Source organism: Trachemys scripta, chromosome 11 (genome assembly GCF_013100865.1).
Source record: "Trachemys scripta elegans isolate TJP31775 chromosome 11, CAS_Tse_1.0, whole genome shotgun sequence".
Lineage (NCBI taxonomy): Eukaryota > Metazoa > Chordata > Testudines > Emydidae > Trachemys > Trachemys scripta.
Genome location: NC_048308.1, coordinates 70,601,541 through 70,619,107, shown reverse-complemented (window position 1 = coordinate 70,619,107; position 17,567 = coordinate 70,601,541). Strand labels below are relative to the sequence as shown.

The following is a 17,567-nucleotide window of genomic DNA, read 5'->3' as shown; positions in this document are numbered from 1 at the left end:
GGCCCTGAGAGATTGCACTACAGTACTTGTATGATGTGAATTGAAATATACTATTTCTTTTGGTTTTTTTACAGTGCAAATACTTGTAATCAATAATAAATATAAAGTGACCACTGTACACTTTGTATTCTGTGTTGTAATAGAAATCAACATATTTGAAAATGTAGAAAAACATCCAAAAATATTTAAATAAATGATATTCTATTATTGTTTAACAGTGTAATTAATCATGATTAATTTTTTTAATCGCTTGGCAGCCCTAAAATAAATGTGTGTGTGTGTGTGTGTGTGTGTGTGTGTGTGTGTGTGTGTGTGTAAATATTTCCCTCTCATACTGATTAAATAGGAATATATAGTACTATAGTAAATAAAACGATGAGTTCACAGTACTGTGGTTCTTTTGGATAATGATCGCTAATTTGGCTCCGGAACCACTGCGATCTGAGTATCACTGCTATAGAGTTTCAAAGTATGTAATTATAGCATTAAACTGCACTTCCCTTGCTGCGCATTGTGCCAGATTCATCGTTTTCCTGTGCAAAGTGAGTGTGCATGCTTTGCACTGGTGGAAATGACCTAGGCCAGATGTAGGGCACCAGCAAAGCAGGTCTGTTAAGTAAAGCAGAGTAATAATGAACATTTGCTGGTGTGTTTGTAGCCCAGCTAATAGGCTTCATGGTGAACTCAGCCATCTCCAGAATTGCAGTTAAGGGAGGCAGCATTTCAAACCCGAATGCAGCTGTGTTACCTAGTCTGTAGCAAAACTCCCATTGACTTCAATGGGGCCAGGATTTCCCTCAGGGCATGATTTGAGAAAAACAACATGCTTATGTCATTAAAGACGGTGTCGTAACACATATGCACAAAGGGACAGAAATAAGGGTGTACAATGAAGCCTTAAAGTTAGAAATTGTATGGAGTATACATGTATATTCTCTTTACACAATTCCTTCTTGTGAAAAATATATTTTGTTTCCTGCCACAGTGTGATTATAAAAGCACTATCCAAAGGTAACATATTTTTTCACCGTGTTGGTTTCTGAAATAAACCTTCTGCTTCATCTCATCTGGAAAAAGGCAACAACCTCAGTAGGATTTTTTTCTTTTTTTCTGTAGTTTGTGAAATGCCAAGAGCTGAAATGTCAGCTCCCATCTTAGTGCCTATTACGTTTCCCACCATAAACAGAGGTAGACAAATGTTTGTTTGTTAGCAGTTCTCTTTCTCACCCACACACATACAGTCACAAAAAAACAATTGTTTTGGGTCAAACCAAACCCAACATTTTTCAAAATTTTCAGGAAATCAATTTGGAAAAAATATTGTTGTGGGTGAAAATGAAACATTTCATTTGACAAAATAAAAATGTTTTGTTTGGATTCCAACCATTTACAACATTTTTACAGTGTTTTTTTAAAATGAAAATTAAAGGAACTTTTGAACCAAAAAGTTGAAACCTTTTGTTTAGAAAATGTTGAAACAAAACATTCCATTTTTTTCAGTAATTAATTTGTTGAAATCGACATGAATTCACAGAATGTTTCCATGTTGCCACATCTGCATTTTTCTCGGGAAAAAGTTATTGCAAAAAATGTTGCCAGCTCTGAACACAGTCCCCTCCACAGAACCAAACAATCAACTGTAATTTTATTGACTATTCGTAGCATTAGATGCAGTGTATTAACAACCTACCTCACTTCATTTTATTCTCCAAAGCGTTTCCTTCCTTGATTTGCATTTATGTCAAAAATAGCTATCAGGTAGCACTTTAGGGGTTGAAGAATGGCACACTTCTACTTATTCTCTGCCCTATCTCTTGTCGCTAACATTTAGCATGATTAGGTTCTGTTTACATTAAATCCAGTTTCTTCCCATTCTGTTTGTTTCGAAGTTTGGCACAGTATCATGCTTTGAATGCTAAAGACATAGTAGCAAGTTTACATGATTTTTAATTAGAAATTAAAGCCAGGGGGGAAAGTGAGGTCATCTTAGTTTTAATGAACTTGTCCCACATTTGTAAGACATCCGAAGGGTCTTTAAATACAAGCCAGCAAGCCAAAACACCAGATACACTGCTTACATGGAGCCTGGTAAATATTGTGAGGTGCTCAGATACTACAGTAATGCGACTATATAAGTAGTATAGTCACATAAGTATATGGTCAGCATAGTTTTAGGCCAGAATGATCACCTAGTCTGACCTCCTGCATAACTCCCAGAAATTTCTGCAGCAAGCCCATATCTTACGGGATATCCTCTTATTGTTGGGGACAAATTCAGATCTAGTGTAAGATCCTGTTAACAACAGGTCTAAAATGGCCCATGGTGGAATGTGACAGCATCAGAATGTTGTGAAGCCATCGCCACGGTGCAGAGTTTTATCCCAAAAGGTAAAAATTTTGAAGAAGGCCTTGCCAGGGAATATCAAACCTTACCTCCTGGCAACAGCACATGTGGCAAGAAAAGGATTTTTTTTTTTATCAAAGCTTCCAGTGGGCTGCTGTTAGTCACCAAGAATAAAAAAACATTGCACAACTTTCTATCAAGGTCTTGGCAGTGCTCTTTTTTAAAAACACAAGAGCATCATTGGTTTTAATCTCCTGTCTGGCTGCAGCATACGGGATACAGCTGCAGTGCGAGGTGGCTGGGCTGAGAACAGGAGCCCATCCTGGCAGTGACAGGCAGCTACAGAACCTGCTGCAGGGAAGTCACTGCTGTTACTTGGTAATGCGGAGCCATGCCGCACACTGCAGAGTTACAGCCTCTTCGTATCCAGCACCAGCTCCAAAGCACTTCCCGTGTTCCCGGGGCGGCGGAGCTAGTGTGGGGATTCTGCCATCTCTTTGAGTTATGTTTTCCCTGACATGTCAGACTCCTCAGCTGAACCAGAGTTGAGTTTCTCTTGTTGCGTCCCTTTCCTAGCCCCACACAGGGCAACTCTGAAAAGACCTCAGACCACTCTGAGAGGCTCAATGCAGGGTTGTTAATAGCAAGAGTGGGGCATTCCCTGTACTCCAGCTGGTGCCCTCTTTCCCCAAAGAGCCTTCCCATGGATTGGTGGGTGGGAAGGGACAAGCGTCTCTTTGCCAACCCCTGAAGACCGAGGGGTTAGGAGGTACAGGCCAGCCAGTTATCCCCTAAAAGGGGGAGGGCATAGGAGATCATTTTTGTCCCCTCTATCCCCAGCCCAAGGAGACACACAAGAAGATCAATTGTGTAGCCAGAATTTGAGGAAGGCTCCTGGCCCTACATCTGTCAAATGGGAGCAGCGTTGTGGAACGGAGGATCCAGGATGGGCCTTACAAGAGTTTTGAACTCCACCCCCAGCAATTTCAAATTGTTCCCTCTTGTACTTTTCTCATTTGGCTGTGAACGTTTAGCACAGCTCCTTGCTGTACAACCAGCGTACGGGTCATTTAAAAATGTTTAAACTTGTCTGTCTTGCCTTTTGATGGAGGGAACAAATCCAAACCAGTTGGGGCATGCTGCTCCCATTAGCCCGTGCATATGGAACACTTCACATAGCAAACAGTTTGGAACAGAATCCTGGATCTTAACACTCCTGACCCCGGGAGAGGCTCAACCTGAAAAGGCACTTGGTGGCCTAGGCTTATAGGTAGTTTTAAAGATTGCTGTGCACAGGTCTTGTACAGCAGGTGGCCTGGGAAGAGACTATGGACCAAACATTGAACATGGTGCCAGCAGGGAAATCAGATAGTGTTTGTAATGTTTATTTCTATTTTTCTGTTGCTAACAGTTGGCTTTCAGCTGAAACTGTTACTTTTTAATTCAGCATCAAAGAATTAACCCTAAAAGCCACCCAAACTGAACTTCATGAATGCCCTCCACCATGGCCTAAGCAGTGGGAGAAGGGGAGAGGTGCATTAAATGAAAGAGTCTGTTTGATTTCCAGGAGGCATGGGAGGAAATCCTCAGGCACACTGTTTTGAAAGTCGTTTTATATTTTGCATAGCCTGACGGATTGATTCAGTCCACGTGTTCCTTGTACGAGGTCCAGGAGGCTGTTTTCTCCTTTCTGGTGGCAATGCTTCCCAGCCAGGGGGCCTCTGGCTTTGAATGCCACAGTAAAACAAGTCATAAGATTATAGCCCCACTTTCAGAGCCTTCATTCTCCAGCTAGTCTGAATGACTCAAACATGTGACTGATTTAACCGCTTTGCTGTACACTTGTCTCCGTGGCAGTTGTCAAAGGGTCGGCCTGCGACACTTAATCAGTCTGGCAGAGCTGAGGAAGCCAGACCATGCACAGGTGTAGAGCCACAGGCAGGGATATGGGCTGCAGAGCAGTGCTGCTGCGATGAATTAGTTGTGCCTTTCAGTTCTTGCTCCATGTGTCTCCCAGCTGAGTGGGCATTCAATGGCGCATTCCCTTTGATTTCTTTTCAGTCAGACATCATCTACCAGAGTGTGTTTGAGCTGATCCACACGGACGATCGAGCCATGTTCCAGTGCCAGCTGCATTGGTCCCTAAACCTGCCTCCATACAAGGAACCGGAGCGAGGCACAGCCGGTGAGTGACCAGGGCTGAGGGAACACAAGACTGTTTGTGCAGTGAGAGCCGTGACTACTGCCTCAATGAGCTCTACAGGAAAAGCCCCATGGAGACTGACAAGCCTAAAGTGCTAAAGCAAAGAAGGGGTGTAAAGCAATCCCTGCAATCCCATTGGGAACCCTGGCCTTACATTAGAGCCCAGCCTATGAAAGGCGAGGCGGGGGGAGAGCTGGCAATGCAATTTGTGACTGCTTTGAGCAGGATGCTGTTCTGAAGAAAACTTATTCTTAGTGGGAGAATCAAATCTGTTTCGATGGGCTATGGAGAGCCAGACCAGTTAGAAAGGTCAAGGAATGGAGGAGCCAATAAACTCACGCCAGTGTGTCTAAGCTGGATCTACCAGCTTGTTTAAAATGGAAACAAAATCTCTCGAGAGAGAGCCAAACCCACTCTTCCCTTCTCAGGGTGGTGCAGGGTTTCCATTCATGGCCTCCCACAGAATGGGAAGCTAGACCTCCACATATGGCTCTGAGAAGAGAGGGGTAAGAGCCAGGGTATAATATCTCTTTGGCTCCATGCCTGACCAGTGCCCATCAGAATCAGTGGGAGTCTCTGTCCCAAGAAAACCTTGAAAAAATCATGAGGCAGCACCTAGATCTGATGCATAAGATTGACTTTCCATCAGCACGATGGTGGCACTGCCGCCCACCCAGAACATCTCACGGCCTTTCCAAGCAGACCCCCGTACACCGAGCAAGCAGGGACGGCAGCATAGATCCCTGTGAGCCAAAGGAACCATTGCACATCTCCACCTCTGGCAGCTCCTACGGGGAAGACTCACCACAACACCGAATCATAGCGTTTAAGCTCAGAACAGAGCACCATCTAGTGTGACTTCCTGTATGTCACAGGCCAACACCAGCACCTGTACACTAAACCCAGCAACCAAAATTAGACTAAAGCGTGACAGTCCATGGTCTGCACAGGCAGAGAATCGGAAGGACCGAGGTGCATCAGTGCCCGAGTCCTCATAGTGGCAGGGAATGTTCTCCTGCCTAGCCCTTCCAGAGCCTTCAAAAGAGCCAACAATGCTTCTTGGGCAACAGGGTGAAGGCTGGCTAAGAGCTGACAATGCCTGAGCCCTGTCCATCCCTAGGAGATCATCCATAGAAAAGACCAACAGAGTCCTAGGCCATATTCAGGCTGAAAACCTGAAGGACTCAGATGAAACTCAAGTCACCTGGCTACATCTTTCAGAATGACCCTTCCAGCCAAAGGGAAGGTTTGAGATGGGGCAGCAATGCCCAAGGTGAATCATGTTCAACAGGCTCATCATTGCACCTCAAATGGCTCAACAGAATGAGGAACTAGCGCGCAGGGTACATCTACACAGCAGGTGGGAGGGCACTTCCCCATGTGGGTACACAGACGTGTGCCAACTCTGCTGGAAAATAGCAGTGTGGCCAGGGTGGCACAGGCAAGGGCTCGTGCATACCACCTGAGTACAAACCTACCCCACCCTGGGTACATACTCAGGTGACTACACACCCTTGGAAGCACCCTTCGAGCTGGGGTGTAGACATGCCCTAAGACAGTAGAAAAGGCTTGCTGATGTAGCCATACTGGTATAACTATATTGACAAACCCTTCTCATGTCGATGCAGCTTATACCAGCTAAAGTGTGCATTTGCTGATATAGTTTTTATTGTATTTACACTAGGACTTTTGTCAGTGTAGATATGTCATAAAAAAATCACCTGCTAACCCTCATTACTGTACTGACAAATATCTAATGCTGGCCTGGCCTTACTCTGCATTTCCTATGCTTGTGTAGATCAAGACCATGAGAGAATTTACTCCCAGGGGGCTTTTTAGAATTGAAGCTCTCTTTAGTAACAAAAAAGAGAGACCAACAGTGAATATGTGTTCTCCGTCATTGGCATCACTCTAGTCTATGTGGTATATGCCTGTGAGGCAGGAATTGCTCCCTGTCTGCCTTTAAAGCCATGTTTATTACAACACTGATGAATTAGTCACTAAATACTGTTTGAGATGCCTGCTAAAAATGCTTGCGGCACTAGCCCTGGGACTGACTGTAATCATGTATGTTTGGCCATTTTATTTATTTATTTATTTATTTTTGAAACAGGAAAAAATTATCAGACCATATTATGGGCTGCTAATTTCTTCTGACAGATTTCACCACCTAATTTGAAGCTTCTGGATTCACATAAGCACATAAGCAGTCCACTGGATGTCTAGAGCTGATGTAAGAGAAAACAACTCTCTTGCCTTCATTGGCTGGCATCCACCTACCCGAGCTTAGATGATAGCCTGTAGGCCCCCATCCTGCAAAGACTTAAGCACGTGCATGCTGACTTCAGTGGTTACAAACAATATAGAAAGCTAAGCATGTGTCTCAGTCTTTGGAGAATCAGGGCCTTAGGGTGCATCTGTGTATATGCATGATACATTATTCACAGGCATGAAACTTTAAAAGGGCTGAATTAATTTCCAATTTAATCAATTACAGCACCTTATTCTGTTCTGGACGGAGACAGTGCCTGGTAAGCTTGATGCCAGATCATCCCTCTAAAGCCAAGGGACAGACCCCAGAAAAGAAGCACTTGTGCTGGGAATGCCAACTGACTCTCACACAGTGCTATAATTAGGGGTCTGCTCAGCTTCCAATGTGCTCGAATGTCTTCTGAGAAGATGAACGGGATCGCTGCATGTGTATGGAGAGGAGAACAGGCTCCAAGAGGCTCGTTCATTCCAAATAGCATTGTCCAAGCCTTTCCTCCAGGCCTGGTGGACATTAAGGACTCAGCATAACAGGAATGTTCTGAAGTGATTTCAAACCAGATGAATACATTCTCTCTTGTTTTGATTTGGTTTCCCAGCCATGCCTCATGTAGACAGCAGCACCACCACCATGGATGACCCCCAGCACCTGCCACCTGAGAATTCCTCCTTCTTAGAAAGAAGCTTCATCTGTCGCTTCCGTTGCTTGTTGGACAACTCCTCGGGATTCCTGGTAATCCAGCCAGCAAGGCATTGGGGCTCGGATCCCCAGAGAGATTTAGGCACCTACCTCTCAATGGGAGCTAGGTGCTTAAATGCCTTTGAGGATCTAGGTCTTGCTCCCTTGCTGCACTTGTCCCATGACAGCCACACCCCCGGGAACAGACTCTGAGCCTGGCTTCTCGAGTAGGTGCTAGTTTCTGCTGTGGGGTGGTGCAAACCTGACCAGAGTTGATGGGGAGTATTGGGATATTTCCCCATTCATGCCACGTGTGGGGAGTCCACAGAACTCTGCCAGGCTCAAGCTTTCTCTGGACATTGGGATTTTGAGATGAGACAGTAAGAGGAAGGATGGCCTGGTGGCCAAGGCCCTGCCCTAAACCTCAGAAGAACCATGTTCAACTCTCTGTGTGCCCTGGAGCAAATCTCACTGTGCCTCTGTTTCTCACGTGCCCAGTAGGGATAATGGCAGTGTCTTGTCTTATCTGTGAAACAGGGATAATTTTCCCCAGCTCACGAGGGATATATTCAGTAATGTCTGTGTGGTGCCCAGATGCTACAGTGGTGGGGAGTTGAATGGAGAGATTTTGATATGAATGATCCATGTCACTAGTATATATCTTTGTCATCCCCACTTTTTCCTTCTTCCCCAAAGGCCTTGAATTTCCACGGCCGTTTGAAATTCCTCCATGGGCAGCAAAAGAGAACAGAAGATGGGACCCTCAGGCCTCCCCAGCTGGCTCTGTTTGCCATCGCAACTCCGCTCCAACCACTTTCTATCCTGGAGCTTCGAACCAAGACCTTCATCTTCCAAACAAAACACAAGCTGGACTTTACCCCCGTGGCCTGTGATTCAAGGTATGGCACAGAGTCGGGGCCAAGATGCCACATGCTCACAGCTCTCGTTAAGTTTGCTGAGGATATAGGCAGACATCATGCTGTAGCTGCTAGTACTGCTGTTGTAGAAACAGAGAAAACAGTAGATTGTAACCCTGGCCAAATGCCAGATTAAATGAATAGAGAAAAGAAAATCTCCTATGCAAACTTTGTCCCGTTGCATTACAAATAACCTGCATTAAACATAATGACATTCAAAGGGACATCATCAGGTTAAAACCCACTGTGTCTCAAAACAGATTTCCAGCTATCGGCATAGGCTGGGATTATCACAGCAACATAAAGAAGTTAGGTGCCTGTCCATGGGCCAGCTGCCTCCTAAGAGCTTGCTCATGGCCTGCGGTCATTCTGCAGCATCCCTGCCTCGGTTTCCCTTTTCTTCAGTTCTGGGCCTATAACTCAAATTATCAGAAAAACTCTTCTCAAGTTCAGCAGTTCTCCCTAGACTCCCAAAACAGAGTTCTCAAATCTTCCACATGTTCCCACTCCTAGTCTTTCCCGCCAGACCTTCTCTGCCTCGTCTTTCCTTTAAAGACTCAGGGTCCCCACCCAGAGGCTGCTTATGCTCAGCAGCCTCTGTAATCTTTCCCATTTCCCACTGTAGTCTCTCAGTTCCCACCTGCTTCCTCTGGGTTTCCTGCTGGAGCCTATTTCCACCCAGCAGCCATTCCCTGCCTTGGCAGGCATCTGCTGAAATCTCTCTCTCAGCCTCACTCATATTCTTTCCCTCTGTGAGTAAGCAAGCTAAGCAAGCGTGCAGACATGGGACCCCCTGCTTCCTGCTGCTCCTTATCGAAGAATCAGCTCCTCCAAACCCTGCTGGTTCCACTAATGAAACCCCACGCCCCATCCCAGCTGTGGAAGGCAGGGCTAATTGTATGGGCCTGGCCAGCTCCAGGCCTCTGGCTGTTAAAGGGGCTGGCCACCCTGTTACAATGCCCAGCTGCCACTGAAATGCAGTCGGAGTTGGGCAGCTATCTCGGGTTCCTTTGAAAACCCAGTCACGGTTATTTAAGAGCATTACTTTTACTTTACAATTATTATTGCTCTTCTACCTTGTCCTTCCATGTAGAAGGCATCTTGCTACAAATGCTCAGCTTAGAGAACATCCAGAAACATCTTTAAAGCAGTGGTCCCCAAACTGTGGGGAGCGCCCCCTAGGGAGGAACATTCGGGGGGGTATGTGGTGGGCCAGCCCGTACAGGTAGCCAGGGAGGGAGCGCCATGCTTCTGTCCCCGCTCTGCTCCCAGACCAACTCCACCCCCAGCCTTGCTCCTCCCCCAACCCTGTTCAACCCCCAGTCCTGCTCTGTCTCCAGCCCCGGGCCAGCCCCCATAGGGATTGGGGAGGGAGCACCATGCCTCCAGGCCAGATCCGCCCACAGTTCCACTCCACCCTCAACCCCAGCTCCACCCCCATTCCAGCTCTGCTGTCATTCCCTCCCCATCCCAGACCAGCTCCTCCCCTATCCCCAGTTCCGCCCCAGGCTCTGCCTTCAGCCCAAGCTCCTCTGCTGAGGGAGCCTTGGCTGTGCAGTAATGGGTGGGGGGAAGCACAGGCAGATTCCATTACTGGTAAGGGGACACAACTGGGAAAGTTTGCGCACCATTGGTCTAAAGACAGAGGTGCAGGGAGAACGTACTGAAGATGACTCTTCCCAACTGTTTTTCCGTGAAGTGAGCAGAGTTGGATGGGACTTTTTGGCTGGAACATTCTTCTGCTGGAAAATGTTGATTTGTTGAAATCAAAACATTCTACAGGAACTTGACAAAATTTCAATGGACCCAGCCAGGGTTCAATCCAAAACCTGGTTCATACCAGCTCAGATGTCCTGCTCTTCAACAGCCAGCCCGCTGGGCTGAATGGGAACTGATTGGCTAGAAACCCAGGCTCAGATGCTGGCAGTTCCTTGACAGCCCAGGCTTCCAGGATCCCCAGTCTGGGGTAGCTGGCTGGGCAGGCCCCTGCTCCCAGGTTCCCCGAGGAGTTAGGAGGCTGGTTTCCTGTCAAGGGCAGCTCCCTGAGGACCGGGGCAGCCCAGCAGGATGGCTCCTTGGATAGGCAGGTTGCCTAGTTTCCCAGCTGGGGCAAAAACAACGAGGGGTCCTTGTGGCACCTTAGAGACTAACAAATGTATTTGGGCATAAGCTTTCGTGGGCTAAACCCACTTCATCAGATGCATGGCGTGGAAAATAAAGTAGCAGGTATAAATACACAGCACATGAAAAGATGGGAGTTGCCTTACCAAGTGGGGGGATCCGTGCTAACGAGCCAATTCAATTAATAATAGAATACCAAGGGAGGAAAAGGGAAGAATACCAAGGGGCAGTCATTCTGAAATACCTGTAAATACCAGCTGGGGCAGTCATTCTGCAAAAAAAATTGAGTTGATTTTTCTTTGGTTTGTTTTACCCTGCTGGCGACTGAAACATTTTTAAAATCCCAGAATTTTTCACAGAATGGAAAATGCCTCTCCACTCAGATGGAGGGATAGATAAGCCCACCATAGTTTTCCCTGTTATCAGATAACTGCACAGATTAGGTTAAGCCCTAGCTAGTGGACCCACATAGCTGTGTTCTGCATTCATCCTTGGTCCTAAAAGTTCCATGAATTCCATTTCTTTTTTTGTTTGTTTTATGTTACAGAGGTAAAGTTGTGCTGGGATACACAGAAACTGAGCTCTGCATGAGAGGCTCCGGGTACCAGTTTGTCCATGCCGCAGACATGATGCACTGTGCAGAGAATCATGTGAAAAGTGAGTTTGGGGCCGAGTTGTAAGATCAAAGATCCCAACTCAGCTAACATGATTGTATTGTCCTATTTTATGCAGGTCTGGTTTACTCAGGGAAAATTACTGGCATAATTATACCAGCATAATTATAGTTCTTTGTATGCTAGTCCCTTTGTGTATTCCACATGTGGGTGCGCGCCACGCGACTGAGTCTGGAAGTTTTTCCAGGCAGTGTCCAATGACCTGCATATGCACAGTATCTTCCCTCGTGCTTCCCAACCGAAGGTATAGGGGGCAGTGCGGGTCGATACCTCTCCAGTTCCCTCTTATGGCCGCATGGCCTGAGTCAGAATCCTGTCCTCCTTCGCTCTTGCAATCTCAAGAAGAGTTATGGTACATGTTGGCTGCAAATAATTATCCTGTAGTTTAGAAATCTTAGTTGTATGTCATATAGTTTAGAACAGCTTAGTAAACCCCTCCCCCTAGTCGGGGACTGTCTTTGTCTTGGGGACTATGCCCAGGTTCCTGGGCTTCAAGAACTGCATCTCCTGCCTCCGCTCTTTTTCTGTCAGCGATGATCAACGGTGACTCTACTGTCTGGGTGAGGCGCATAGGTTTGAGAAGTGTCCTTCCTGCCCAGAACCAGAGAGGCCCAAGGAAGGACTCAGGCTGAAGAAGCACGTAATGGAAGAAGCTTTGAGGCCCTGCTTTGATCTCGGCCAGAGGGACCTCCCTATACTTTGGCTTCAGCTGACCAGCAATGCCCCTCCAAGCACGAGCCATGGAGCAGAACCACTGGCACCAAAGCCCAAGGACTCAGGACACAGGGCTCCCCATGTGAGTAAGAAACACACTCATGGGCATAAGGGCAGATCCCCGCAGTGGACTGCCCACAAGGAACATGTTTGCTCCCCAAGCCATGCCTGGTCAGGTGAGACGTCGTATACAGATCCCATGGAACTGGCGCCAAAGCCCCCTGCGCTGGAGGATAAGGCAAAGAAGAAAAGGGATCCATCAGTCCCAACAGTGAGCACAGTACCGGGTCAGAAAGACAGGCCAATCCCATCCATGAGTGCAGGTCCAGATGTACCATTGGTACTGCCTCGGCAATTCAGAGAGTGGCCAGCTCTGATGGATAAAGCGGGTCCCTCTGGTGCCTTAGTGGGAACTCCGCAGACTCTGGGCGTACAGAGAATTTTCTGACACCAGAGGATGTCTTTCTCCCCCACCCACAGTCTCCACTTCTGTCGGACCCTGCAGTTCTCAGGGAAGTTCTTAGCTGGGAGGCCAAACTGTTGTTGCTGTCACAGGAGAGACCCCATCCCAATCCATCGGACAGGAGCATCTCAGTACCGACAGCACCACCATTTCTGATGGAACCATCTTCAGACTCGGAGGAGTCAGAGGCAATAGCTCCACCGATATCTCCAGGAAGGTGCAGGAGCCTAGACAGACAGCCACAGCACCCCGATCCTCTTGACTACGACACCCCCCTGCCCAGGGACACCTGGTCATTTCCCTTGGGTATCACCACAACCGATAAATCCCTTCTTCTGGCTGTACTGGGGCCCCTGGGATTCTCATAGCAGATGCCCAGAACTTTCACAAGGGTCCTACCATTCTTCCCCCTCTCATCAACCAGTTCCATCCGTGTATGAGGAGGAAGAAACAGTGCCGGTACTTCCAGTTCTGACCGGAGCCTCCTCGTGACTGGACGACGTGGTCATCCAGTTGCCACCCTCTCTTCAAGATCTAGTCCAAAGGGTGGCCGATGACTTGCAAATCCCACCGGAGGAGGCCTAGGGGCCCCAACACCATCTCCTGGACATCTTACAGCCACAGGAACCATCCCATCCAATAAATGAGGTCATCCTGGGACCGGCTAGAATGGTTTGGCCTGCTCCAGCATTGAGTACCCCCACCCTGCAGTGAGCTGAGAGGCATTGTTTTGTACTGCCCTGTGTGGTAGCAGGGCTCCCTGGCCACTCTCCTCCCCCTCCCCCCGGTCCCACTGTCTGTTGTTTGCCTTCTTTTCTCCCCCAGTTGGCGGCACTTGGGGGATTCTCTGAGGCAACCGCACATGGGCAGAGGGTTGGCTCCTCCTTTTTCCTTCCCCTTGCAAAAGAGGAGGATCTGCCTGGAAAGAGGGCCAGTCTCTCAGACAGCCCCTGGATATTCAGCTCTAAGGGGTTAAAATCCTAGAGTCTATTGCTTCTATTGCTCCTTCACAGGGTTTGCCTTCTACCACTCTTCCTGGGGCATATTGCTTTGCTGTCAGTCAGGGCGGCTTCGGGAGTGGTGCATCTTGTGGCTGTTCCCTCCTTGGCTAGGACCAGCAGTCTTTGGGTGGAGCAGCCTTATTCCTGATCACTGCCCCTTCCTATGGTAAATTCCCCCTTTTAAGCTCCTCCTCCTCCAGGCTGAACAAGTCTTGAAGGTGCATCTTGTTACCATGGAACCGGCCCATAAGAACTCGTTAGTTTCCTTCATATCCGAGTGATGGTGTGTCCCTTCACATGCCTCACCCCTCAATATGGGAAGGCCATTTGGGGTTGGGTTGTCTCCATCGCCAATCTCCCGTGAAAAGAAATTGGGGTTTGTGTGGTCCTTTACCGCTCAGTGTTGTACTCGGAAACTATAGTGTTGTAGTGCAAGCTACCATTTCATCATAGGAGGGTTCATATCCCCCGTTGTCTGGATCCAGCATAGGGGCGCATAATCAGTGATCAGGGAAAAGGGGCTACACAACAAGTAATACCAATTAACTGCCCATTGGAAAGTTAATACTTCCTTGTCAATAACTGAGTACGACTTTTCCCTAGGGAATAGGTTCCTACTTAGGTACAGGACCAGGTGCTTTTCTCCTTCAAAGTCTTGTGAGAGGATGGCACTGAGACCAACATTCGAGGCATCTGTGTGTAGTATGAATTCCTGAGAAAAATCAGGGCTGAAGAACACAGGTGCCCGGCATAGTTGTGTTTTCAGTTTCCTGAATGCTTCCACGCATTTCCTATCATAATAGATTTTCTTAAGATTGTTGTCAGGGCTGGCCTTACCATGAGGCAAACTGAGGCGGCCACCTCAGGTGCCAGACTGGGGGAGGGGGGCGCCACTAGGACTCAGAGTGTAGAAAATTGTGTCTGCTGCTGGTGCATATGTAATCTCTCTGCTCTAGATGCACAGAGATGGTGGAGTGCTGTGCTGGAGGAAGGAGGGCACAAGAGACATAACAGGCAGGCAGGAGAAAAGGAGAGAGGGAATAACAGAAAGCAGCAGGAGCTGCAGGGAGAGAGAGGAGGAGGAGCCTCTTATGTACGTCTCTAGCACCCCCAGGAGCCTGGACTGATTAACACCAGATTCTCAGGGAGCTTCCTGTTTCCTGCTGCTTCCCTGAACCCACTTGAGAAAAACAGGTGGTCAACTGAAGTAGTAGGAGCCAGTTAGGCCCTTAAGACGCTGATATCTTCCCTCACTCAGGCCCTGCTACCAGCCTGCTTATTTGTCCCCTTCAATTGAGTGTTGAGAGCCACTATAACTGGCACAGAACAGCAGTCGTGAGTGAAAGAATACTGTTTTTGTTGCTAACTCTTCCAGTCTAATGTTCCAGCCACATTGGGTACTACAGGAACAAAGGATGATCCAGGACTGAGGACCCACTTGAGCAGTAGCCTGAGGGACTTCCTTGTACTGCATGGGCCACAGCAAGTGAAAAATTTCATGTTCCCCAAAGACAATGAAAATAGACGTTTCCATCCAACACATTACTGGTGTGAAATCCCCAATGGTGACAAAGGGGAGAGGCCATGGCTTATCTACTCAAAAACCCAGAATGCTGCATACTGTTTTTGTTGCAAACTCTTCCAGTCTAATGTTCCAGCCACATTGGGTTCTACAGGAACAAAGAACTGGAAAAATCTGCTAGAAATCTGGCATGCCATGAGAAGGCAGCAAATCACCAGAGAGCATTCCATAGGTGGAAAGAGCTTGAGATGAGACTAAGGTTAAAGGCCACCATAGATGATCAGCATCAAGAGAAGATGCATCAGAGTCTCTTTACTGGCTAAATGTTCTGAAAAGGCCCATTGCCATTGTGAGAATACTTGCTACCCAAAATCTAGCACTGCGTGGCACTTCAGATCAGCTGTATGTGCCAAACAATGGAAACTTCCTTAAAATTGTGGAACTGATGGCTGAGTTTGATGCTGTACTCCAGGAGCATCTAAGAAGAGTCACTACCCAAGAAATGTACACACACCACTACCTTGAAAAAACAATTCAAAATGAGATCATACAGTTACTGGTGGCAAAGGTGGCTCTCCAGGTTATGGTGGATGCAGCTGATACTGCATCCCGGTCCTTGGCCACAGGTCTGGTCATTCATAGAGACTCTTGGCTCCAATCATCAGGCTTCCTAGAGAGGTCCAAAATACTATTCAGGACCTCTCTTTTGATGAGGCCAATCTGTTCAATGAAAAGACAGATGAGTCTCTGCATTCCCTGAATGACTCGAGTTCCACCCTGAAGTCCCTGTGAATTTGCAGTCTAGTCCCCAGGAGAAAACATCCATAACAGCCCTTCAGACCACAGCTTCCTTCCTCATACTACCAGCATCCACCTGAACCTCATCGCCAGTGACCCAGATCTCAGAGAACCCTTTTCCAGGCTCCAACCCCTACCACGGGGGGGTAGTCAATTATTTTTTGTCAAGGTCCAGATTTCTTGGTCAAGGTATAGTCAAGGTCCAGACTCCAGAGAAAATAATAATTTTAAAAAATAACAATGATAAGTAAATAAAAAGATTTTGGGGTCTATTCAAAAGCTTTTAGTGGTCCAGATTTGGCCTGTGGGCCACCTATTGAGTACCCCTGTGGTGCCACATCCTCCACATTCTCCACTTACTTCCAACCGCAGGCCAAATTACACTTTTGACATACAGGTCAAGACCTGCATACCACCACCGATGCCGCCTAAGGTGCCATCCATCATCTTTGGAGACCACCTTTCTTTTTTCACCCACAGTTGGAGCAAGATCACCATGGACAGTTGGATTCTAGAGATTATCTATCATGGATACTCCATAGAGTTCCTTTCCTTCCCTCCTCACAAACCTCCCACCTGCCTCCCCCCCACCTCTGGGAGACCCCTCCAACCAATTGATTCCTCAACAAGAGATAGACTCTATATTACACTGGGGCGCAATAGATAGTATCCCACCTCAATACCAGGGAAGAGGATTCTACTCCCTATATTTCCTCATCCTGGACCTTTGACAGCTGAATATCATTATCAGGAAGATGAAATTCAGGATGATTACACTGACATCATGGCCTTCAGGAGGGAGTGTGGTTCAGACGCATATTTCCATGTGGACATTGACCCATCGCACAGGAGGTTATTATGGTTCAGGATTGGCCAGCAGCACTACCAATAAAGTGCCTTCCCCTTTGGTCTTGCAACAGCACCCAGGGTCTTCACAAAGGTGTTCATGTTAGTAGCAGCCTAAATGCGACACCAGTGACATACGGTGTTCCCACAGTTGGACAACTGGCTTCTGGTGGGACAATCCTGACAAGTGGTTGTCTTTGCAATAGAGACTCTTTGGTGCCTCCTTGCCACCTTACGTGCATAAACGAAGACAAGTCCACTTTGTCACCCATACAAACAATACATGTCATAGGAGCAAGGCTGGACTCGATCTTGGCATGAGCTTTCCTTCCCATGGAAAAGTTTTGCATTATGAGCAGCCTGATTTCCCACATTACCCACAAGCCCCGAAGTATGATTCATTGGTGCCTTTCCCTCTAGAGCCATATAGCCTCATATACCTCTGTGACACCTTTCATCAGGCTCTGCTTGCGGGGCCTATAAGCTTGGCTCCACTTGACCTACCAGCTGACCAGGGACCACATCACCTCCCCAGTCACCGTTCCCTCAGGATTGCTCGCCTCTCTTGCTTGGTGGTCAAACCCAAATAGTGTTGTGGTGGTGACCAGTTTCACTCCTTCTATACTGAGAGCCACCATTGTGACGGACATCTCCATTACAGGATTGGGCACTCATTTGTATCCTCACACAGCCCAGGACACATGAACACCACAGGAGGGCCAGACTGCATATAAACTCACTGGAACTCAGAGCAGTCTGCCTAGCCTGTGCAAATCCCTGTGTAAATCCTATCAGACAATATAAACAAACAGGGAGGAGCGAGATCTCATTCCCTCTGTCTGGAGGCAGTCAGATGGGGGAACTGGTGTGTCAGAAATCAAGTTACCGTACGGCCACTTACCTCCCTGGCACTCAGAACTTCCTAGAGGACAGACTAAGCAGAAGTCTCTCCAAAGACCATGAATGGGAAATAAATGACACAGTTCTGGCTAACATCTTTACGCGGTGAGGTACTAC

The 17,567-nt window shown here is 47.5% G+C and overlaps 1 protein-coding gene across 3 annotated transcripts in view; it reads left to right on the top strand.

Annotated features, from left to right (window-relative positions):
* The window catches only part of LOC117885124 (aryl hydrocarbon receptor-like), a 132,296-nt gene that overhangs the window by 100,312 nt on the left and 14,417 nt on the right, over nucleotides 1-17,567 (top strand). For all 3 annotated transcript variants that reach the window (XM_034786293.1, XM_034786291.1, XM_034786292.1), the window contains exons 5-8: nucleotides 4,406-4,529; nucleotides 7,415-7,548; nucleotides 8,191-8,393; nucleotides 11,080-11,189. In XM_034786293.1, the coding sequence (XP_034642184.1) occupies nucleotides 4,406-4,529; nucleotides 7,415-7,548; nucleotides 8,191-8,393; nucleotides 11,080-11,189 (571 nt within the window). The remainder of the gene's footprint in view (nucleotides 1-4,405; nucleotides 4,530-7,414; nucleotides 7,549-8,190; nucleotides 8,394-11,079; nucleotides 11,190-17,567) is intronic.